At 39.6% G+C, this 25,778-nt stretch overlaps 1 protein-coding gene across 7 annotated transcripts in view; it reads right to left on the bottom strand.

Moving 5' to 3' along the window:
* LOC106087321 (spindle assembly abnormal protein 6 homolog) overlaps positions 1 to 25,778 on the bottom strand; it is a 51,355-nt gene that overhangs the window by 17,593 nt on the left and 7,984 nt on the right. For 4 of the 7 annotated variants that reach the window (XM_013252324.2, XM_059363146.1, XM_059363149.1 and 1 more), the window contains exons 2-4: positions 18,112 to 18,471; positions 2,253 to 2,551; positions 1,628 to 2,169 (exon numbers count right to left, since the gene is read on the bottom strand). In XM_013252324.2, coding sequence (XP_013107778.2) covers positions 1,628 to 2,169; positions 2,253 to 2,551; positions 18,112 to 18,471 — 1,201 coding nt within the window. Of the gene's footprint in view, positions 1 to 314; positions 1,076 to 1,096; positions 1,496 to 1,627; positions 2,170 to 2,252; positions 2,552 to 18,111; positions 18,472 to 25,778 lie in introns of those variants that run through there. The other 3 variants (XM_059363145.1, XM_059363148.1, XM_059363147.1) reach the window with 2 other exon arrangements.

The raw sequence follows: 25,778 nt of genomic DNA, 5'->3' as shown, positions 1-25,778 counted from the left end.
GGATGGCGTTGTTGGGGTAAGTGGGAGGGACCGTCCCCATCCGATATGTAAAAATTATATAGCCTACGATTCTTTTCAGACAAACATACACAATCTGTGCCAATTTCAAGAAAATTGGTTAAACCGATTTTGGCGGGTTTTGGATGACCCCCGAGGCACTCGACCCAACAATAGAAACCATGTTTTGTGAGAGTGCAAAAAAAAAAATTCGAACGAATCGCGTTACCAATCTCCGCGATCTGTTGGTTTTGAAAATTAGGGTAATGAGAAGTGGTTTTTAGGAGAGGGATGGCACTTAGACATTTTGACTTAAATAGATTTAGATTTAGATTTATTTGTTCGTTTTCACATACAACAAGATAACAATGATCTTATAATTACTGTATGTGAGATATCAATGACATTTAACACAGTTCAACAGAGATTAGTAGTATATAAAGTAACATTTGTAATATGGATATCAATTGCGTGCTGCACTCCCAAATCCATTTAATGGGAGCCCCATATTGCCATGGTCGATAAATATGAAATGTTTGGAGGGTGTTTTGGGGTTGGGGCGGCCACCGGCACTTTGTCCTGAAAATAGATACCAAATTCGTTCTTTACTGCCAAATAACGATGATTTGAGCCGATTTTGGCGGGTTTTGGATGACCCCCGAGGCACTCGACCCAACAATAGAAACCATGTTTTGTGAGAGTGCAAAAAAAAAAATTCGAACGAATCGCGTTACCAATCTCCGCGATCTGTTGGTTTTGAAAATTAGGGTAATGAGAAGTGGTTTTTAGGAGAGGGATGGCACTTAGACATTTTGACTTAAATAGATTTAGATTTATTTGTTCGTTTTCACATACAACAAGATAACAATGATCTTATAATTACTGTATGTGAGATATCAATTACATTTAACACAGTTCAACAGAGATTAGTAGTATATAAAGTAACATTTGTAATATGGATATCAATTGCGTGCTGTACTCCCAAATCCATTTAATGGGAGCCCCATATTGCCATGGTCGATAAATATGAAATGTTTGGAGGGTGTTTTGGGGTTGGGGCGGCCACCGGCACTTTGTCCTGAAAATAGATACCAAATTCGTTCTTTACTGCCAAATAACGATGATTTGAGCCCCATATTGCCATAATCGGAAATTAAGTTCAGTTCAGGGGGTGCTTTAGGGCGTACCCCCAAACACTTGGCTCCATGAATGAACGTCGAATATATCTGTTTAGAAGAGATTTTGGGTTCGGGATGCCCACTAGGTACTTGGACCCAAATTTTAATACGATATTCGTTTTCTAGTCTCCAATACCTTTCATTTGAAACCCATACTGTGCCTATCGGTTTTTTGGTTTGGTTTTGGGTGGCGTTGTTGGGGTAAGTGGGAGGGACCGTCCCTATCCGATATGTAAAAATTATATAGCCTACGATTCTTTTCAGACAAACTTACACAATCTGTGCCAATTTCAAGAAAATCGGTTATGCCCTTTTTGAGTCTATACGGAACAAATTTTTTTGATCAGATTTCGTAGAGATGTCCAAAAAATAATTTTTTGCAAGATATAATCGAAAATGAGTTGAATAGAAGATATAGAAAATCGTATACGCAATTGAGTTTTATTACTTACGTTCAGAATACTTTGCCTCCAATGCTGCAGCACTATTTCTAATCGAGTCCAGCTCTTTTGGAATGGCGGACCTTAAACTATCCACTGTTTGCTTGAGAAACACAATCTGCTCATTTTTTTGTTTTATATGTGTGTCGTTATCTTTTATTGTCTGCTCCTGTTGTAGAGCTACTTCAGTGCGCCATTTTAAGATCTTTTTCATTTTGATTAACTCTTTGGACTGCTTTAATATGATTTCATTCGCTTTAGAAATTTCATCAGTAGCAATTTCCAAAGCTTGTCTCTTTGTATGGCTAATTTTCTTTTCTGCTGCCAACTCGGCCATCAGTTCTGCCTTGTCCTTTTCACAATTGTTTAATTTTTCTTTCAAATCATTGATCTCTTTTCGAAAATCTTGTAAATGCATTTCATGCTTACGCTCAACGTTTTTTAACACTGTCAAATCATTATAACATTTATCATTTGCTTCTTTAAGATTTGCTATCTTCCCTTTTAATGAGCTTATTTCTTCATTTAGTTTTTCATTGCGTTTCTGTTCCTGCCTGTTAATATAAAAGAAAGACATAATATTATGATTTCATTTGAAAATTGCATACACATCTTGAAGTATATTTTCAATAAGTACCCCTTTTCTGTCTGGATTGCACTTCTTTCCTCTAGCAATTTATCAATTTTTTGTTGTAAGTTCTTAATGGCAATACGGTTGCTTTCATTGTCTTGTTGCCTTTGCTCGGACGAGTTTTTCAGCCTTTCCTGCAGTTCCAAAATTTGCTCTGAATGCTTTTGTTGCATATTTTTGGTCGTTTCGGAGTAGATTTTTTTTAATTTACTATTCTCCATTTCCAAATTGCAAATTTTTTGATCGCGAGCATTAATTTCATGTTGCAGATGTTGTGTGGTTTCTTCTTGATGCAATAACTTTTTCTGAAAACGAAAAAAGGAAATACATGGTTTTTATTTTAGTTACTGCTTTTGGCTATGAGCAAAATATGGACTGTTTTTTACGACACGTTTCGCATAGTGGAAAAATATTTTTTCAATCCTAAGTCGTGTTTTTTCACGTGTGTCGTGCGCGTCTTGTGAGTGGTACGTGAGTAAAAGTTTTGCCTCGGGAGCATTCGTGAGTAAAAGTTTTACCTCGTGAGCATTCATGAGTAAAATTTTTTTTCTGGTGAGCGTGCTTGAGCCTGAATGAAAAATCACTCATGTGCTCATCTCTAATGTGGACACCTGTAATTCTCTTAAGGCTCAATCACACTACATATTCTTGTCTTTTGACACGTCACTTTTTATGTATCACTAGCTGAAACCGGCCCGCTCCGCTGTGCTCTTTTACAATATATGGAACAAAACTATCCTTTGAATAGTTATCTTCGGTAATTAAAGAGATTTCAGTGAAATACGATGCTACGAAAATGATATATATGTCACTAGCCCCGATACAATATAAGCAAAATATGATATCAAATTCGTATTCTAATCTCAAATACCTTATTGCAAATAAATCCGGTTTGGAGGTGGATCCCAAAAACTACCGACATCGAGCTCTACTCCCTTTGATTCCCAAATTGCCATGGCGAGTATATACGTTCTATTCGGGGGTTGTTATGGAGGTGGGTCGTCCCATAGACAGTTGGTCCCGAATTATGGTATCAGATTCGTGCTTTACTCCCAATTTTCTTTCATTAAAACCCAATATTTCCTTAGTCGGCAAACATGTCTATTTTGGGGGATGGAGCGACCACTCAGTATCTTGGCCCTATATTGCGATGGCCAGTAAATAAGTCATGTTCGGGGAGGTGTTTTGCGGAAGGGGTGGACCCCCAGAAACTTGGTCCCGAAAGTAGGTATCAATTTTTTTTCTGACTTTTGTAATTTTGAAGCCCTATAAAAGCCCATTCAATAAAATTACAATAAGCACTACTCTCAAACACAAAACTTCTTAAATTTATTATATGAAATATAACAAGTAAAAGCGTGCTAAGTTCGGCCGGGCCGAATCTTATATACCCTCCACCATGGATCGCATTTGTCGAGTTCTTTTCCCGGCATCTCTTCTAAGGCAAAAAAAAAGGATATAAGAGAAGATTTAGTCTGCGATTAGAGCGATATTAAGATATGGTCCGGTTTGGACCACAATTAAATTATATTTATGTTGGAGACCTGTGTAAAATGTCAGCCAATTCGAATAAGAATTGCGCTCTTTGTGGGCTCAAGAAGTAAAATAGAGAGATCGATTTATATGGGAGCTTTATCGGGCTATAAACCGATTCAGACCATAATAAACACGTGTGTTAATGGTCATGAGAGAATCCGTCGTACAAAATTTCAGGCAAATCGGATAATAATTGCGACCTCTGGAGGCTCAAGAAGTCAAGATCCCAGATCGGTTTATATGGCAGCTATATCAGGTTATTGACCGATTTGAACCATACTTGGCACAGTTGTTGGATATAATAACGAAACACGTCGTGCAAAATTTCATTCCAATCGGATAAGAATTGCGCACTCTAGAGGCTCAAGAAGTAAAGACCCCAGATCGGTTTATATGACAGCTATATCAGGTTATGAACCGAATCGAACCATATTTGGCACAGTTGTTGGATATCATAACAAAATACTACGTGCCAAAATTCATTCAAATTGGATAAGAATTGCGGACTCTAGAGGCTCAAGAAGTCAAGACCCAAGATCGGTTTATATGGCAGCTATATCAGGTAATGGACCGATTTGTACCATACTTGGCACAGTTGTTGGATATAATAACGAAACACGTCGTGCAAAATTTCATTCCAATCGGATAAGAATTGCGCACTCTAGAGGCTCAAGAAATCAAGACCCAAGATCGGTTTATATGGCAGCTATATCAGGTTATGAACCGATTTGAACCATACTAGGCACAGATGTTGGATATCATAACAAAACACGTAGTGCAAAATTTCATCCCAATCGGATAAGAATTGCGCACTCTAGAGGCTCAAGAAATCAAGACCCAAGATCGGTTTATATGGCAGCTATATCAAAACATGGACCGATATGGCCCATTTACAATACCAACCGACCTACACTAATAAGAAGTATTTGTGCAAAATTTCGAGCGGCTAGCTTTACTCCTTTGGAAGTTAGCGTGCTTTCGACAGACAGACGGACGGACATGGCTAGATCGACATAAAATTTCACGACGATCAAAATATATATACTTTATGGGGTCTAAGACGAATATTTCAAGTAGTTACAATCAGAATGACGAAATTAGTATACCCCCATCTTATGGTGGAGGGTATAAAAATAAGTAACTTTAGCTTAGTTATAAGATAATTTGAAGTGTGTAAATTTCTACAAAATCTACCAATTTTCGTGCTCTACTACCCATTACCTTTCATTTGAGCTCCATATCGCCATGTTCGGAAAATATATACCATTAAGGGAGGTTCTGGGGAGTGGGGTGGTCCCCCAAACACTTAGCCCTGAAAAATATCGGCATAGTGCTTTACTCTGAAATATCATTTATTTGAACCCCATATTTCCATTGGTGGCCAAGGAGGCCAAACACTTGGCCCCAAAATTGGATACCAAATTCGTTTTCTAATTACAACTACCTTTCATTTGAGCCCCGTATTGCAATAGTCAGTAAATATGTCCGGTTTGAGGGTGGAGGTGTTTTTGGGAGTACTTATTTGCAATGGCCTGCAAATACGTTTTATTTGAGGTGTTATGGGGGTGGGGTGGCCCCAAATGTTGCTATTAGATTTGTGCTCTACTCCCAAAGACCTTTCATTTGAGCCCCATATTGCTATGGTCAGTAAATTTGTTTCCCTTGGCGGGTGTTTTTGTGGGACCAAATACCCACAATTGGATATCAGAAACGTTTCCTACTCTAAAATATCTTTCATTTGAGTTCCATATTGTCGTGATGTTGTTGTTGTTGTTGTAGCAGTTTATTGTGTACTATCTTTCGTCTGCTTGATTCTGTCAAGACCCAGGAACTCCGCGACTAAGATGGGGTGCGTCCACAGGGATCTGGGTCTGAGTCGAGTGGGTCTGGCCGGGCAGTTAAACAGGTGACGTGTATCGTGCGGTCCCTGGTTACAATCGGGACATACATCTTGCACGTCGGCATCAATCCTAGCTCTGTGGGAATTGAGGCGGCTGCATCTGCCGGAACGTAATTGAGCCAGAACCACTCTGGTTTGCCGGGGGAGGTCGATTTCTTCGGGTGCAATGGGTGGCGGTCGTTCTCCAAGGACTACATTCACCCGGTAGCCAATTAATGCGTCTGCTACCGTGTCTGCATGAATGTTGTTCAGACCCGCTTGATATGCCGCTTGATCTAGAGGTTCTCTCTTGTAGCGCTGGACCTCACGCTCTAGATCGTGTAGATCAACCTTAAGGCTTCTGGGCGGTGGGTATCTATCCACAAGATGATGATTTGGAAGATTTCTGCGATAACAGCCCAGAAGGTATTGCTTAGACAGCATGTAGTTATGTCTTCGCACTGGTAGGATCTTTGTCTCCTGATGGAGGTGCTCCACATGAGAACTAAGGAGACAGCCCGTCGCAGTACGGAGGGCGGCATTCTGACAGATCTGAATATTATTCCACTGCGTGTCACAAAGTTGACGTGACCACACTGGCGCTGCATAACTTACCACAGACCGGCCAATTGCTTTGTACGTGGTCAACAAGGTTTCTTTGTCTGCACCCCAAGTGCTGCCAGCGAGTGACTTGAGGACCTTGTTTCTACTTTTGACTTTATTGCAGATTGCTGTGGCATGTGGGGAGAAGGTGTAGGAGCTGTCAAATGTGACGCCAAGTATTTTGGGACACTTGATGGTCGGAATCATTTCTCCATCTACCATCCCAGTCAGCTCAGAATTCACCTCACGCGTATTTGTAGTGAACAGTGTGGCTGAAGATTTGGTGGCGGATATCTTCAGATTTCTTGCAGCGAAATATGAGGCAAGCTCGTTGAGGTAGACGTTCAACCTATCGCAGATGTCATCAATGGGTGGGGGCCTGATGCCATGATCGTACAGTCGTCCGCATATGATACGATCTCTATGCCGTCTGGAGGAGGTGGGATGGAGGATAGGTAGAGGTTAAACAGAGCCGGAGATATCACCCCACCTTGGGGAACTCCCTGTTTCACTCTACGGTGTTTTGACTTCTTATCCCTAAATTCCACAAATGACTGGCGGCCACACAGATAATTCGCGACCCAACGTTTCAGGCCTGGCTGGAGGGACGTGTTGGCGATGTCCTCAAATAATTTGGCATGGCTGACCGTGTCGAATGCCTTCGATAGGTCCAGTGCCACGAGGACCGTCCTATCACATGGCCTGGGTTGATTGAAGCCACGGCAAATGTGTGTGGTGATGGCATGCAAAGCTGTTGTTGTGCTGTGCAGTCTCCGAAATCCGTGTTGATGCTCGGCGAATGGAAATTCTCCTACGAGGCTCGGGAGGAGTAATGCCTCAAGCGTCTTAGCCACTGGTGAGAGAAGGGAGATCGGTCTGTACGACTCCCCCAAACTCGGGTCCTTACCAGGCTTCAGTAGCGGGATCACTCTGCCCATTTTCCAGACATCGGGAACTATAAGAGTGTTCAATGACAGGTTAAGGACTGTGGTAAGGTACTCAACTCCAGGTAAATCCAGATTCTTCAGCATCAATGTAGAGATTCCGTCGGGGCCCAACGCCTTGGAAGGTTTGGCGCCACGGATGACATTCGTAACTTCGCCCACGGTAAATTGTAATGGCTGTTCATCGGCTCGGAGACCACGAATACGGCGAATGGCTCTCCTCCTTGCCCTGTCTCTCTCGGGATGCACAATAAATTGACGGTTGAACAACCTGGCGCATCTCTTCGGATCAGTCACGGTTAACTCGCCAAAAGTGACTGAGGTCCTGTCGTCCCGTCTACCGGGGTTCGAGAGAGACTTAACAGTGGCCCACAATTTGCCTGCACCGGTGCCTAATTGGCAAATTTACGGCCTTACTCACAAAACTTGATGAAGCCTTAAAATAGGTTTATTTGACAGTTCTATAAAGAAAAAAAGTCAAACCTATTTCAAATCTACATAAAGTTTTGTTAATAAGGCCCTTAATGTTTATTATGTGCTTGATGAGAAGATTAGGTCACTTCCCCAGCTGATAGAATTTTCCAATTCCATAGTTGTATGCAAATCAGGGTTCCGGGGCGGGTACATTTTTTTCTCTCCGCTCCGACAAAAATGTATAATGGGTAGAATTCTGAAGCTCCGTGGAGGATACATCTGAGGCCTCAGATGTCTGAAGTCTGAGAATGTATGGACAATGTCTAGTGAAGAAACACCAGAACTACTCGTTGATACACATTTCCCGGGAAATTCTCCAACGGACAACGTGGGGCCAGAAAAGGTTGTCAATGGTATGCATTTATCGGAGGTTATTGGGGAAATTGTGTCTGAGCCTTAAAATCTTTGGGCGATAGGAAGTTTCGACCAGGCCCTGATTATGTATCACTGATTGAATTAGAAGCTGTGTCTGATAGACCTGTTTTTTGGCTAAGGGAGATGAACTGCGCTTGTATCAGTATATCATATATACCTGTGGGATGGAAGGACACGAAGGCATTCCGAAAGCAGGAAAACCTTACCACACGAAGGCGAACGATTCTCGTCCTATTAGTCTGTCGTCCTTTACTCTTGAGAGCTTGATAGAAACATATTTTAGGGCAAAGATTTCAGGGGATCGCCTGTCCCGGCAGCAGCATGTATATAGTATAGGCAAATGCACTGAAACAGCCCTTCACGATCTAGTCGGCGACATAGAGGGTTCTATTGCTATCAAGAAATATACAATGGTATGATTTCTTGACATTGAAGGCACTTTCAATAGTAAAATCGTCAATCATGAAGGAGTTGGAGTTTCTAGAGATAAACTCTACCGTAAGAAAGTTTATTAATAACTTACTTACTAAAATATGTGTTACGGCAGGCTTGGGATCTGTCGATCGAAAAAGATGGGTCAGCGGAGGAACCCCTCAAGGAGGTGCACTGTCTCCTCTACTTTGGTATGTAGCCATTTACAATATATTATTGTCTCTTAAAGAAAAAAGGTGTAAAAGTGATCGCGTATGCTGATGACGTGGCTATTGCACTCTAAGAGATATACTTCAGGCAGCTCTACGTGCAACAACAAATGGGCTAAATGGTATAGGCGTTAATCTGTGCAAGACGGAAGTAGTTCTTTTCAGCAGGAGATAAAAGTTATCTATAATGGCTTTTTGATAAAAATTACTGTACCACTTTTCCTGATAGAACCGATCGGAACTAAGATATTCCTGGTAATAGAAGTTACATTGACTTCCATACAGATGGTTCCAAACTAGACGACCAGGAGGGCTTTAGTGTGTATCTAAAGATGTAGAACTGGTCATATCGCAAAGGTTACCGGACCACCTTAGTGTGTATCAAGCGGAGATCCTTGCAATTAAGGAAATGGAGGAGTGGCTTAGATGTAATGTCATTACGACGATTGGCATAAATATCTTCTTAGATACCCATCCAGCCATTAAACCGCCCTCAACTGTAGCAGATCTCTCAACGAGATGGATGAACAGTCAAAATTCACCTGTTCTGCGAGCCGGGACACAGAGATATTCTAGGGAGTTTTAAGGCGGGCGAGCTTGCGAGACTAGGGGAGACTTTTCACAGATGGTGCATAATGATCCCATGGTGAAAATAAGGCACTAATTTTTTTGAAACGCCAGATCTCGGAAATGGCTGACGCGATTTAAGCGAAATTTTGTTTGCCCTTTTATAGTAACATAAAACCAAAAAATTTGGGATCCAAATTTCGGGCAAAGTGCCTAGGGTTGCCGTCCCACCCCAAAACCCACCAAATATATATATAGATCAATCACGGCTGCAAATCCATGGCAGCCGGTTGTACGCACCGGATTGACCCGATGGAATCTTCATCGGCAAGGGCTGCCGCCTCAGTGTACGTGTTCGTCTTTTTTCGTCATGGGAGAGGCACATCCCGGAGTGCCTTCTCCGTATGCTTCTGGTCCGTGCCGGGATTGAAAAGAACCCCGGACCCTGGTTCTGTTCCGTTTGCCAGAACCACCTTCATCATCGGTCAGTGTCGGTGAGGTGTAACCGGTGCTTGGAGTGGGTACACTTCCGTTCTTGCTCTGGCCTAACTTCGCTACGGGAGTATAGTCATACTGGCTATGTCGCTAGGTGCTGTGCGAACATAGCCAGCAGTGGGTCACAAGCGTCGCCGTCGTCGCCTTCGGCGTCCTCGTCGTCAGACTATGTGACCCCCCCGACCTCTCCCGTACGGCAATTTATGCAACGACAGCACCCTAGCCCTACTATTGCCAGGCCAGTGTCAGGAAATGTATCGTTCTTGCGAGGCAAGATTAATGAGATTGTAGATTTCATGAGTCGGAAGAGCATATCGGTCGCAGCGATCCAGGAGACAAAGCTGACTAACACCTGCAGCTTGCACAATTGTCACGGCTACAATGTGCTACGTAAGGATCGCTCAAGGAATGGAGGTGGGGGATTGGCCTTCGTTATACACCATTCCGTGCAGTATAGACCTATCTCGCCTGCGCTTGACGCTAGTGACCCATACATGGAATGTATGGGGGTAGCAGTCAGGTCTGGTACTGCCGAGATAGAGATATACAACGTGTATATACCGCCGGTTGGTAGCTGTGTCCCGATTAATGGCCAGGCCTACAGCACCGACATTAGTGGGTTGCTATCTGGCCATAGTCGTCTGGTTCTGGGGGATTTTAATGCACATCACTCGTCATGGCATTCTCCCCTAGGTAACGACCAGCGTGGCATAGCTTTGGCAGAGCAGATAGATAGCTCCACGTTTTGCACGGTGAATGAGGATGCCCCCACTAGGATTACGAGGAGGTGCAGCAGCTCGCCAGACATCTCAATCGCATCCCCTGATCTCCTGAGTGACGTATCCTGGCAAGCCGTCATCTCTTTGGGGTCAGACCACCTCCCCATAATCCTCACCATCGACCGACCACCAGACTTCATAACCTCTGAGCGCCGGACGTTCATCAATTACAAGAAGGCCAATTGGACTGGCTTCAGAGAGTATACCAATCGCCGCTTCAATGAACTGCCACCCCCCTCTGATGTGCTTGTGGCCGAGAGGAAATTCCGAGACATCATCAACTCAGCAGCCGGTCGAATACCGCAAGTGCGACCCAATTTCCCGGCGCAAGCAGTGGTACTCGCAGACGAGCGTGATGGGATTCGTGCTATGGACCCCGCTAACCCCAGAATCAGCGAGCTGAATCTGGAAATAAACAGGGTAGTCAACGAACATAAGCGGAATTTGTGGCTGGAACACTTGTAATGAAAAAGGGGAATCACACTAGTACAAACCCTTATATTTAGTAACAAATGTAGAGAAGTTTTTTGATTTAGACGCCTAGTTCAGCAGCTTCGAAAAGAAGGGAAAACTTATACATTTATAGCCAAATTCGTAGCAAATGCCCCAAAACAAAAAAAAATATTGAGGGACACGCCACAAAACGAAAACTTCTCTAGTTACGAAAAATCGTATAGTAACTTTAGCTTAACGAGACCCTTTCAAGAGTTCTAAAGAAATTTTAAAGGAAATTAGAAATGTTGTGTCATACCGAACAGTTTGAAGAAGATTGGTGAAGTAAAGCGATAAGCTTCCCTGCAGCAATAAAAAACAATTGTGGGAAAATATTCCAAAAGCATGGTATAGTATCCCGATAAACTTGCCGTAAGTTAATGTCATCCATGCCTAATGAAGACATGGTTATGCTCTCATAAATGTAGAAAAACGCTGTTTTGTTTTGCCTTATGAAAACAAATGCAAACGGTTACCGAACGTCTTTCGACCGTAACCGGAAAGTAGAATTCAAGGCCTGGTTATGCTATCGTAAACATACCGTAAATGTAGGAGACGTTTCAGCACTTTTGTTTTGCTTTATGTGCAATTTTTTGTCAATAGTTTAGGTTTAGTTTGAATGGCTAGGCCACTATGAAAAGGTAATTTCACTCGGTGGCCAGCATACATACACTGACAGAAAAATTACGGTACTTTGCCAATACCACCTTTATTATTTTTTCGCGCCATTGGCAATCACATTGGTATCAATTCAATACCAGACAAAGGAGACTATTGAGAAATGACGGCGTCGCATTTGTATTCTTGTCATAGCGCTAGAAGTGTTGTTGAACTTTGTACTTAAAATATTGACGCCATTTTAAAATATTTGTAAACGAATAAATAACATGTTTTAATACAATTTAAGAGCGTAAAAACATATTCAAATACTCGAAAGCGTTGAAAATGGAAATAGTACAAATTCTAAGGACATTCTACATCAAACACATGACAGTCTATTGTGTAAAAAACGATGCTGTGTTGGTGTATTCATATGAAACCACTTCTGGGAAACAATGGATATGGAATCAATTGCTGAATACAAAGAGGTTGGTCGGGGTGTAACATTGCTTTTTGTAATTATTGAAATGAATAATCGAAATAAAATTAGATTAACATTATTTTCGATGGTTTTGTTTTAGTCCATTAGGGGTGGAATAATCAATAACAGTTTGGTGCTAAAACCAATAACAGATTGGTATTAAAACCAATACCAGTTCGGTAATAAAGCTTATACCAAACGGTACTAATCATTCTATGTTTCATCCTTACCATCCGGTAATGTTTTTGTACCATACGGTGATGCTTTACTATCAATACCGTATGTACCACGTTTGGTATCAACTTTTATCTGAAGAAGTGGGCTGGGGTCGAGCGCCAATACGTCGCCATCTCATCCGATCCATGTTAGGACTTTATATGAAGTGAAAGATAGTAAAGCAATGAGTAAACCATATTTTTTACCAGACCACGTGTCTTTAACGATGATTCTAGAACAAGAAGATCGGCTAATAGACCGCTAAAGTTATATATTGAATCATGAATTCATGATTCAATATATCAGACTTTCCAAACTGTTAATGTAGGTAGTAAATAACCCTGAGTTCTGCGGCTGTCAATACCAGTAGAATATCTGGGCATTATTATAGTAGTAGTCATATTTTCCTGATTCATTGACTGTCGAAAACGTTCAACACTTCGACTGAGTTTTAAATCTGTGTCCATTTTCCCGGGGAAATATAAAATGAGAGACTATGCAACAAAATTTGAATTAATGCTGATAAAAGGGTTTTAAGTTAATTGAAAGTTAACCTTAACTAGTTCTAAGACATCCTTTAGGTGTTATGCTTTGTCATCTGGTCTCAAGGTAGATTCTATACTTTTGTAGCGAGTTTTTTCACTAAATAGTGTGTATGGAAGGCGTAATTCTCTCCCTTGGATCAAGTAGGCGGGGCTGAATTTTGTTGAGCTCTATTTACTAGAACTCACGGCGTGCTGAAATTCTCTCTCTAAAGGCTATTATAAATATCTTAATTGTTGCTTGTCGTACAGCTACAAACTCGATCACTAAATAGTGTGTATGGAAGGCATAGTTCTCTCCCTTGGATCAAGTAGGCGGGGCTGAATTTTGTTGAGCTCTATTTACTAGAACTCACGGCGTGCTGAATTTCTCTCTCTAAAGGCTATTATAAATATCTTAATTGTTGCTTGTCGTACAGCTACAAAATCGATCCAACGAATAATTTTATCCGAATACGATCAGCATAGTATTACGTAGATCAACAAAATCTGCACATACCGTATGCCATGGGAGTTCAACAATGGAACTTACATTATGCCAGCAGGAAGTTTCTGCAGAGGTTTGAACAACTGGCATGCTTCACATTTGCGAACGTAGTTCACGATGTCTCTAAATATTCCAGACCAATAATATAATTTGGTAATTCTTGCTGTAGTCTTTTCGATTCCAAGATGACCTGCGGTGACACTATCATGATTTTCACTTTGTACTCGATTTCGATCGAAGCGGACGAATCATAAACGGTCTTCCTAAATTGCCATCCTCATCCACTTTATAATATGGCAACTTTTCAGGATTTGTCTTGCGAATTCGTATTTTCTCGTTGTACCAAGAATCAGTGGGTGCGGTTTTTTTATCATCTGGAGTAAAGCAGGGAAACTAGAATCTGAAAATGGGGATCGAGACAGCGAATTTGCCACAACATTCAATTTACCCAATTTACCTTTTGCATTGCCGCAACGGGCGATTGATTGCGGGCTCCGTGTATGAAATTCATTGCTATTATAATCGGATCTAGGCAAGCTCTAAGTACATGAAATATATACACAACATATACATGAAATAGATCTATCTGCGAGAAGCATTGTGTTGGAACCAGCTTTACTTGAACACTTCTCGTATCGGGCTCTCAGGTTTTGAATATATACACTCATAGAAAAAGAGTTTGCTAAAAAAAGCAAACACTGTCTGCTGAATATTAGTAGTTAATGTTGCTGCTATTATAAAAGTAGTTCTGCTATTATAGCAGTAGTACTGCCACTTCGGAGTAGCAGGCTTACTCCTGAAAAGTCTATTGTTTGCTGAAAATGACTGCTGCTTGATTAGCGGATGTTAGAAGAAAAAATAGAATACTAATGTAAATGTGTGTCTCAGTGGGTGTTTATAATCACCACTGAATGTGTTCTTCCATTACAAAAGGCCATGTCATTTATGTGCTTATTAGTAGAGCAATAACAAAAAATGCGAGCTAGCTTGCCCACATTTCAACACAATTTCCAAAAAAAAATTCTAAAAAAGTGCCTAAAGTAATCAAAACAGGTAACCATAAAAAGTAGCATACAAATATTTTTCCGCTGACTTGTGTACCCAAATCAGCAGATTTTGTAAGTTGAAATAGCAGTAAGACTTTTTTGCTAATACATCAGCCCTATGATTGCTGAAACAGCAGTAATGCCTGCTTTCCCATTTTCAGCAGAGAAAAACTGCTGTTTTTGAAAACATTTTTGCTGTTTTGAATAACAAATTTGGTTGAATGTAACAAGTGATCTGGTGGTATATCCAATCTAATCTGTCACGCAAGAGCTAAGACCTTCTTTTTTCATAAGGTTCACAAAGGCACGGCTCATTTAGATTTTTCTCTATCTAGGTTTACACAAAAGGAAAATGACGTAGAATAATTAAATTTTTATCCCTGCTCAGGCGCCATTTATAGTATTCTTTGCCAGGATAAACCCAGCCTCCAGGACAATAAAAGACTTTTGTTCCTATTTTCTCGAGATCGCTATAAAATTTATTTTCAAACCATGAACAATTCTTCCAACATAAAAATAACTACCAGGCTCAAACAACAACCAGCAAAACCACCAGTATGGAAAAAAAAACTAAAACCCTGTGAACTGGCTGTGGCTGTTAAAACCAGTAGAACATCTGAATACTACAGGTTATTGCATTAGTCACTACTCCCTGAGAACTATGGCTGTAAGAACCAGCAGTCTCTGGGCACTACTGTGAACCTAACATGTTTGGCTGCTATCTAAAGGCTGGTACTATATTCATTTTCCACAGTTGAAAACATGCATTTCCCACGGTTACTCTCAATGAAAACATAATACTTCTATGGAGATTTTTTCATAAGTAATGGGGGAATGTCCTATTGAATGAAAATCCAAAAAAGTAATCACGAAGAAATGTAGCGAAAAGCGAACCATGAGCTGTTACATAAGCTGTTACTAACTTACGATAGCTGTCTACACCCAAACCGCACATGCCAGACTAGAGTAGTGGTGATGTACACAACCAGTCCGTAGCGATATCATGTTTACGTTATCAACACATTGATGAATATAGATGAGTATGCGATATTTTCCCATTCCTCCCTCCCAGGAAAACGAGCCCGTTTTCAAATCGGTCTTGATACCATGTAGTCTGAACCCTCCCTGAGGCGTTGCCCTTATCTCCCTCTTTCCGACCACTCTATCTCCGAGGTCCGCGTTGATAATCCTGTCACGTAGCAAACAGTCGGTACACCGTGAGAAACTTTGATTGACAGTTGTGCCTGAAGTCCTCCGACGTACGACCCTCCCTCACCTTCAAGACTATTTTGGTAATAAAATTGTTTTGTTTGAAATGTCAAATGCTAGTTTTTGTAATAAGAATAATAGCCTGTTTACATTTAGCAATACATTTTATTCTACATTTACAGTACAAAGAGGATTAAAATAACAGAGAAAATGCAAACGACGCAAACGGCATGCCATTGAGACCAGAATTCTGTCAGTGGCGTTTTCTTAGATAGTTCTATATTCACAAATGCCACAAACCAGCCCTAGGTAGATTTAAGAAGGTAATTTTTAATGTTTTAATTTATAATTTACACATTTGTAATCACAAAGTAAAAGTAACCCAGTTTTTTTTTCAAATCACGTGTCTTTAAGATACACATATTAGAAGTTACGACTGCAGACACCCTGAAATAACAGAGAAATGTTTGTGCTCTCAAATTTTTAATGCAAAAGTCAAGCTCTGCGAAAAAAATCAAATTTACAGCAAAAAGAAAGAAAAATAGACATCTTGGAAGCTATGACTGCCGAAACCCTATAAACATGCATTACGCCATAGTTTCTTTCATGGGAAAGGAAATAATGCATATTTAGAATATGTTAACGACGCAAACGTTCTTAGATAGTTCTATATTCACAAGCGCCACAAAACAGTCTTAGGTAGATTTAAGAAGTTAACATCATAAACCCAGCTGATAAAATTTTCCAATTTCAAATTTGAATCCAAATGCACTCTTATGTCAAATAGTTTGTTTGGATTTCAAACTTTTTTCAACATTTTTTTTTAATTTTTTCACATTTTAAATATTTTAATTTGTAATTTATACATTTTTATTCACAAATCTCTTAATTTTTGCCTATTAGGCTTAAGGCAAGTGGCAACTATTTCATTTTTTGTAATAGCAACAATAAATGTGAACAATTTAATAAATTTTATGTTAGGTACATGAAAATTAATTAAATCTCGTTTTAATTTAAAGATTGATAATAAAAAAAAAATCATATCAAAGGTATTTTTTGCACGATGACTTAAACAAAGAGTTTGAAGATATAGATTTCAATTATATTGGCAAATCGTTTTATAAGTTGCTGCCAATTAAATCTATTCATTTTGTTTTTCCAATCGATATCGGGGCATTCTAATGGGTCGATTATGGATTGAAACCCAACTTCACTTGAGTTGCCAACGAGCAAATTGGTTAAAGAAATTTCCAGTTCTGTATTCAATTCCATAATATTTTACAATTTATTTAGTAGCTATATATTTTTTTTTGTCAAAAACGAAAAGGATGTTCCAATACAATCTAGTTAAACCACGTGTCTTTACTAAAGAAACTTTTAGAAACTTTGTTGGTATAAACAGAAATCAATAAAAATAAATATTGAAATAAAAAACTCTATTACCCTGGGTTTTGGTTTTCTGTGCTAAGCTCAGTGGCGAGTGATTCCGATAAGCGCGGTTTAACTAGATTGTATTGGAACATCCTTTTCGTTTTTATATATACATATTCGTTTTTATATCTATCTATATATATATATATATAGATAGATATATATATATCTACCATAGTAGAAGTCATTGTGCCAATTCGAAGAAGACTTGCGCCCTTTAGGGGCTAAATATGTCAAATGTATCAGGCTATGAACCGATTCAAACCATATTAGACTCGTATGTTGAAGGTGAGGAGAGAAGTCGTTGTATAAAATTTAAGCCAAATCGAATAATAATTGCGCCCTTTAGAGGCTCAAGAAGCCGAGAACGTATTGGCTAGATGAATATGCGATTCAGCAAAATAGAAAGAATCCAGTGCCATGTAATTCATCTAAAGTTCCACAAAATAGCGAAAACCTATAGAGATGTGAGTTGTGTATGTAAACTTTTTTGATGATATCTGAAGGTTACTTATACGAATATAGAATAAGTCATATTTAAAAATTTTACATCATGCGTATTTTTAGCGAATTTTTTGTTTAGTAAATGAAGTGTACGTCAATTTATTTAATTGATTGCATGTGCTCGCCGGGTTTTTGCAGTAATATGGTCATTTTTTAACAGATCCTCAAACAGTTTTGAATCATGCGACTTTTTATTACTGTTGAAATTTCTAGTGAATTTTATTAAAACCGGATCACTCGATTGATACTTTTAGAATTTGTGTCGTAAATAATCAACATTTTTACTTCTGATGCTGTGTTGGTGGGGTCTTTATCAATTTAAATTCTTTATCTTGGAAACCCATTTTGCCAGCGCACGTGGGAAGAGTTATCATTTAAATGTTTAAATACATTTTGGCGTCCATTGTTCCATCAATAAATACTGATTAGAAATTATACAATGAACTTATTTTTCTATTTTTTTTTTTTTTTGACATAGTTCGTCAGTTTAGCAAAAATTCCAATAACTTAAACAAATGAAAGATGACAGATATCTTAAATGATTTGAAATGTGTTAGAGCTTACCTGCATTCCATCCAGAATATTGTTTAAATGAAACAATACTATATTCCAAGGAGCAATATGACAGGGTAAACTCAAATGAATTAAGTTTTTAAATGGTCTTACTTCCACAAATTGTAGTTGAAATTTTGTCTTTTCATTTGGATCACTACATGTTATTTGTGCATCGTTCAGTTGCAATTCCAAAAGGTTGATATTTAACTTGCCAGACTGACACTCTTTTAACAAATATATAAGATTTTCCACAAAACCCGAAAAGGATACATGAAGAGATTGGTCTTGTTTCAATTGCTGAAAAGAACTACTATCCAAGGTAGTTATAAGCATTTTTCGTTGATCACATTTCTCTGTCAACCGCAATTGCTAGAAAAGATATAATAGATATAATAGACATTTATTTTTGTTGGTTGTTTGAATTGCGTTCAACTTAGAGTTGTTAGGGTTGTTGTTTTTATTTCTATTTAGAGCAGAAACACGAAACAATAAAAACCCTTTTGTACAGTTTGGTACGGTAGTTTTAGGATAGGCCAACAGATCATAAACATTTGAACCAGAGAACGGTTTGAATGCCTTTTTTTATTGCCTATGAATCCTTTTGCAAAATTGCGTATTGTCGTCAACGCACATCATTTTAAAACAACAAAATTCAACTCAACCCACATAAAGTGAATATCACGAAAGCAGTACATTGCAGTGAATGCCATTTGTTTATCTCTCCTACCACTCTCAAAGACAACGAATATGCAGCGAATAGTATGAACTGTTTTATTCACGATTGAATAAAGCCTCTATATACATAAAAAAAATTTATTTGTATTTGTTTGTTCCATATAGACTCTAAAACGGCTTAGACTCTTGAAACTGTTACAGGTTGTGGATGTTGCAGTAGGTCATGCAATCGTTTGATATAGAAAAGGGGTGGGACCCGTGCCTTATCCAAAAGCACCACCCAAAATCAAAAGTGGCCCGATCGAAACAATATGGGACTCAAATAAAAGGTATTTGGAAATAAAGTACGAATATATTACTTAAAATTGGGTCCAAGTACCAAATGTTAACGAATACTGAGCGAATGATGCGAATCATCTTTTATTTTTAGCGTGTCAGCTTTCATTTCGTTGCTTGTGGTGTAATGGCAACAATAAATAAAGGCGTAAAGAAGCACTCATCAAAAACAATGAATACATTACAAGAAACAACATAACTCGCTTTTGTTGAATAAGCGTTGGTACCCTTTGGCTTTTTACGTGAACAACTGTCAATCTCCATATATGGAAGATTGAGTTAGTGCAAAACGTGTCATGTAGGCTTACTGCTGAAAAGTCTGTTGTTTGCTGAACATGTCTGCTGCTTAATTTTGAAGGGGATGTATGTATATGTGTGTCTCAGTGGATGTTTATTTGGTTGATACAAAGCAATCCATCCATTGGTATACATTTCGAAATGTATACCAATGGATGGATCAGATAGCTTCTTTACAGTAAAATTACACAAATAAAAATCATCTCTTCCAAGCATAAAAAGTAGCATAAAATTTTTTTTATCAACAGACTTGTGTTCTCAAAACAGCAGATTTTGTCAGTTGAAATTGCAGTACGAAATGCTTGCTAATACAGCAGCCCTATTTTTGCTGAAACAGTAGTGCTGCCTGCTTTCCCATTTTCAGCAACCAAAAACTGAGTGTATGAGTTTAGGAAATTATGGCTTCCCAAATTGAATAGTGAAAATATTAATGACGATCCAATAGCAAAAACTGAAGAACAAAATTATGAGGTGATAGGTTCGGGAATGGAAATAATTCCACCATCAGGCTACGGATCAGGAAGACGAATTCAAACTGGGTATTGACCCCAGAAGAAACGTATGCAGAGATAAATGCGGGTGCCGTCAAGCAGTTGAAAGAGGTCGCAAAACGCTTGAACAAGAATATCGAAAATTTGGAGAGACAAGTAATTGAAGTAACGGCACAAAATGATCACTTGGACAAGAGTAAAAATAATCTGAGCTGGAAAATACTATTGGGTTGTCCAAAAAGTAATTGCGGATTTTTCATATAGTCGGCGTTGACAAATAATTTCACAGCTTATGTCTCTGTAATTGCGTTCTTTCTTCTGTCAGTTATCAGCTGTTACTTTTAGCTTGCTTTAGAAAAAAAAGTGTAAAAAAAGTATATTTGATTAAAGTTAAATATGCATTTACTTTCTTTTAAAAAATCCGCAATTACTTTTTGGGCAACCCAATACAAACGAATCGGAAAAGAAACAGAAAAACGTTGACAGGATTTTAGCCGAGGACACAGCTATGAGCGGTTTTCCTAAGAAAGTGAATCTGCCAAACGTGAAGCCCGTGAAAATAAAACCAAGTCGTGAATTGGTCTTGGTCTATGACAAAATTTTACCCATAACAATATTTTATAAAACAACTAAAACGTTTAACCACACAGTGGACGAAACGTCTTGATATTTGTTTTGTTATGACTTCCAACAATTGTGCAAAGTATGGTTCACATCGATTCATAAACCGCACAGTGGACGAAATGTCTTGATATTTGTTTTGTTATGACTTCCAACAATTGTGCCAAGTATGGTTCACATCCATTCATATACTGATATAGCTGGCATATAAAGCGATCTCCCGATTAGACTTCTTGAGGTTGTAGAGTGCTCAATTCCGATTTGGCTGAAATTTTGTACATATCATTTTGGTGCCAAGTATGGTCTAAATCAGTCCATAGCCTGATATAGATCTCTCGATTAAACTTCTTGAGCAATTCTTATCCAATTTAGTAGAAATTTTGCACATATCGTTTTTGTATGACTCCCAACAACTATGGCAAGTATGTTCTAAATTAATCCATAACTTTTTATAGCCGCCACATAAACCGATCTCCCGATTTGACTTCTTCAACCTCTAGAGGGCTCAATTCTAATGCTATTTGAAATTTTGCATATGTTGTTTTGGTATGACTTCCAAAAAATGTGCTAAGTATGGTCTAAATCGGTGCATAACCTGATATAGCTGTCATATAAACCAATCTCTCAATTTGACTGAAATTTTGGAGGTGGTATTTTTCTATGACTTGTACCAGCCATGACAAGTACAGTCCATAACCTGGTATAGCTCATATATATTTGAACAGAACAGGAAACATGCGATGCATGGTATATAAGATTTGTCCCGGTCGAACTTAGCACGCATTTACTTCTTTTTTTATAGCCACCACTACATAAAGGGGGTATACTAATCCGTTTGTAACACCTCGAAATATTGATCTAAGACCCCATAAAGTATATATATTCTTCATCGCCTCGACATTCTGAGTCATGTCGATCCGTCCGTCTGTTGAAATCACAATAGTGGTCGAACGCGGAAAGCTAGCCGCTGATGTACGTCGTTGGAGATTGCAGATGGGCCATATCGGTTCAGATTTAAATATAGCTCCCATAAAAACCGATCTCTCGATTAGACTTCTTGAGCGCTTGGAAAACGCAATTTTTGTCTAACTTAGCTTAAATTTTGCATGTAGTGTGCTAAGTACGGTCCAAATCGGTGTATAACCTGATATAGCTCCTATATAAACCGATCTCTCGATTTGACTTCTTAAGCGTTTCCTAGCTGCAATTTTTCCGATTTGGCTGAAATTTTGCATGTAGCGTTCTGTTTTGACTTTCAACAATTGTACTAAGTAAAGTCCAAATCAGTCTATAACTTGGTATAGCTCCCATTTAAACCGATCTGCCGATTTGAATTCTTGAGTCCTTATAAACCGGAATTTTGGTCCGATTTGGCTGAAATTTTGCAGGGGAACGAAATTGGTCCCACTATTCACAAACGTTTTTTGGAAAATAACTTATTCGCAAAAATTCCAAGAATGGTACCATTGCTGACCAAGAAGTATACAGTTGCACGGTTAAAGTTCGCTAAAGGACAAATCGATTTGCCGATTGCAAACTGGAGGAACATATTGTGGGCCGATGAATGTATGATTGTATTATTTGGTGGAACCGGGTCCAGACAAACGTCTGCCGACCTGCCAAATACATAACACAAATCACAATTTACAAAAAACAAGTAAAAGTGTGCTAAGATTGGCCGGGCCGAATCTTGGGAAACCACCACCATGGATTCTGCTAAAAATTTATGCAAAATAAATTAAGTTGAAGTGCATAATTTTATTCTACATACAACCTTCCTCCAAACCAGCCAAAATTAAAGCTTATAGGAACCGGTTTACTTGTCGAGAGACCGGTTTACGTGGTAGCAACATCATGCTATAATTACAAGCTGGATAAAGTCAAAATTAGAAACAAGGTCCTCAAGTTACTTGCTGGCAGCACTTGGGGTGCAGACAAAAAACCTTGTTGGCCACGTACAAAGCAATTGGCCGGTCTGTGGTAAGTTATGCAGCGCCAGTGTGGTCTCGTCAACATTATGACACGCAGTGAAATAATATTCAGATCTGTCAGAATGCCGCCCTCTGAACTGCGACGGGTTGTCTCCTCAGTTCTCATATGGACCACCTCATCCGGAGACAAAGATCCTACTATTGCAAAGACATAACTACATGCTGTCTAAGCAATACCTTTTGGGCTGTTATCGCAGAAACCATCCAAATCATCATCTTGTGGATAGATATCCACCGCTCGAAGCCTTAAGGTAGATCTACATGATCTAGAGCGTGAGGTTCAGCGCTACAAGAGAGAACTTCAGATCAAACGGTATATCAATCAGGTCTAAACAACATTCATGCAGACACGGTAGTAGATGCGGTAATTGACTACCGGGTGAATGTAGTCCTTGGAGAACGACCGCCACCCATTACACCTGAAGCAATCGACCTCCTCCGGCAAACCAGAGTGGTTCTGGCTCAATTACGTTCTGGCAGATGCAGCCGCTACGCTACTACGTCTACGTTCAGCTGTCGTGAAAAGGACTCAAACAAAAAGCACAAAGTTCAACATCTTAAACCTAAAAGACCACGAAACAGCGCTCGAATACAGGGCAACATTAAAGGAGAAGCAAAACAACACCCATACATGGGCTCAGGCAATCACCCCAATAATCAGGGTGGCCTGGGATACAAACACTGTCCCCACGGAATAGACGTTGCTAAACGCAATAAATAAAGTGATACCAAGTTGTTGTTGTTGTAGCAGTTTGTTGTGTTCTATCTTTCCACTGCTTGATTCTGTTGAGTGTTAAGATCCAGGACCTTTGCGACTAAGATGGGGTGAGTCCATAGGGAGCTGGGTCTGAATCGAGTGGGTCTGGCCGGGCAGTTAAACAGGTGACATGTATCGTGTGGACCCTGGTTACAATCGGGACATACATCTTGAACGTCGGCATCATCAGAGATGAAAAGTCTTCTTCTGCAGCGTATTTCGCAGACAGGTTTTCGGGCAAATCGTTCTTGCGCCGATCACATTTACTCCATGCGCATAATCATTGAACAGTCTGCAGAACTTAATACACACCTATACCTTTTATTTATCGACTTCGAGCGTGCTTTTGACACTGTTTCGTTCAGGTTCAATGTGGAGTACGTTGTACGGAGCTATATAGAAATGCTGAAGTTTAAGTCCGTTTCAATGGAAAAGAGAGCCGTCCTTTCGGGATCGACAAAGGAGTGAAGCAGGGTTGCATCCGGTCACCGACGCTATTTGTAATTTTATTAGACTCCGTATTATACGCAACTAATGTTGAGGCGCTCTCTGGCATACGCTGAGGTAATAACGACTTCCTCGGGGGCATCGACTACGCGGATGATATATGCCTCTTTGCGCATCGCTTTGAGCACATAATGGCGAAACTGGAATGACTGAATGGAAATGCTGTCAAAGTAGGCAAAGACCAAATTGGTAAGGAACATCAAATCTTACACAGTTTACTATAAACGATCTCATTGAAGACGTTCAACTTCTCCTATTTTGGCAGCATAACAAAGGAAGGAAGCGAAAGTATAATCCATGGACGAATCGATTAATATTCTATAGTAACTCCTACATAAGGGTACATTTCACAAATAGAGATTTTTGCACCGAATTTAGCCAAGTCTAGATGGAATTTAGAATAGATAGACTCTGATTTGGGTTTAGCAATCTTTTTTAATGTTTAATGGTGACGACAACAACACAATTTATAAATTATAGATTTTTAAAAAATGGTATTTGATAATGCCGGATACGATTTTATGTATCCGGCATTATCTGGATCTACTTGGAGTCGAGTACCTTACAACTGTCCTCAACCTGTATTTGAACAATCTTTTAGTACCCGATATCTCGAAGATGGGAAAAGTGATCCCGCTCCTGATGCCTGGAAAGCCATAAAGACCAATCACCCTTCATTGACCAGAAGCCGTTTGGAAGACTTCTCCTCCCAAACCCTGGAGAATTTACATTCGACGAGTATCAGCATGGACTTCGAAGATTGCATAGTATAACAACTTGTTTTCAACTAAGATCTAGAGCAAGAAGTATAAGCCAGATATTACCACCTTACAGGAAGTGCGATGGACCGGGAATGGCGTCGGAACAACACCAAACGGTGACGAACTATACTATAGTTGCCATAACACGAGGCATGAATTTGGCTTTGGATTTGTGGTTAGTCGGAGACTGAAACAATTTGTCTCAAGCTTAATTTTGGTAGATGAGAGGCTAGCCACAATCCGTATAGAAGCCAAATTCTTCAACATTAACCTTATTTGTGCCGATGCCCCGATGGCAGACAAGGACGTGCAGGCCAAGGATATTTTCTAGGAGCGCCTAGAGAGAGAAAAATCGTTCTGGGAGATTTTAATGCGAAGATAGGGAAGGAAGAAACCCATGGTACGACTGAAGCCAAGAATGCGGTAAAGAGAGCAACCCTGCAATCAGTAGCAACGCGCCAGATGAAGGTGAGGTATCGGAAGAAAAAGAGAGAGGAGAAAAGAAGAGAAGAGAAACATCTATTCCGCAGAAAGAAAAAAAATGGAAAGACGTGAGTACGAGCGAATTCAGAAGTCAGAATGAAGTCCGAAAATTCTACCAAAGATTGAAACATGAAACCTAGATGAACGCAAACCCGATGATTGGAACCTCAGCATACTATATCCCGTACACAACAAAGAAGACAAGATTACAAAGAAATAAGTCTCCTCCCCATCTATTCCGCAGAAAGAAAAAAAAATGGAAAGACGTGAGTACGAGCGAATTCAGAAGTCAGAATGAAGTCCGAAAATTCTACCAAAGATTGAAACATCAAACCTAGATGAACGCAAACCCGATGATTGGAACCTCAGCATACTATATCCCGTACACAACAAAGAAGACAAGACTACAAAGAAATAAGTCTCCTCCCCATCGCATACTCTGGAGCGTACTGTGTGAAAGATTAAAACCTAAAGTCAATGATATATTTGTGTCCTGACTATGTGGCTTAAGACCTTGTAAATCCACCCTAGACCACATATTTACACTGCGCCAATCCTGGAAAAGACCAGATAAGGACAAATCAACACCTACCATCTCTTTGTTGGATACAAAGCCGCTTTCGATACCCCTATACGTTCAAAGGTATTTCAAGCCATGCCTGAGTTTGGCATCCCTGTAATGAATAAGACTCTGCAGGATGGAACTTGCTGATACACGTTCCTTAGAAAGAATGGGAAAGAATCTCTCCGAACCATT

This window comes from Stomoxys calcitrans, chromosome 2 (assembly GCF_963082655.1).
Source record: "Stomoxys calcitrans chromosome 2, idStoCalc2.1, whole genome shotgun sequence".
Lineage (NCBI taxonomy): Eukaryota > Metazoa > Arthropoda > Insecta > Diptera > Muscidae > Stomoxys > Stomoxys calcitrans.
This window is presented reverse-complemented; position numbering and strand designations above follow the sequence as displayed.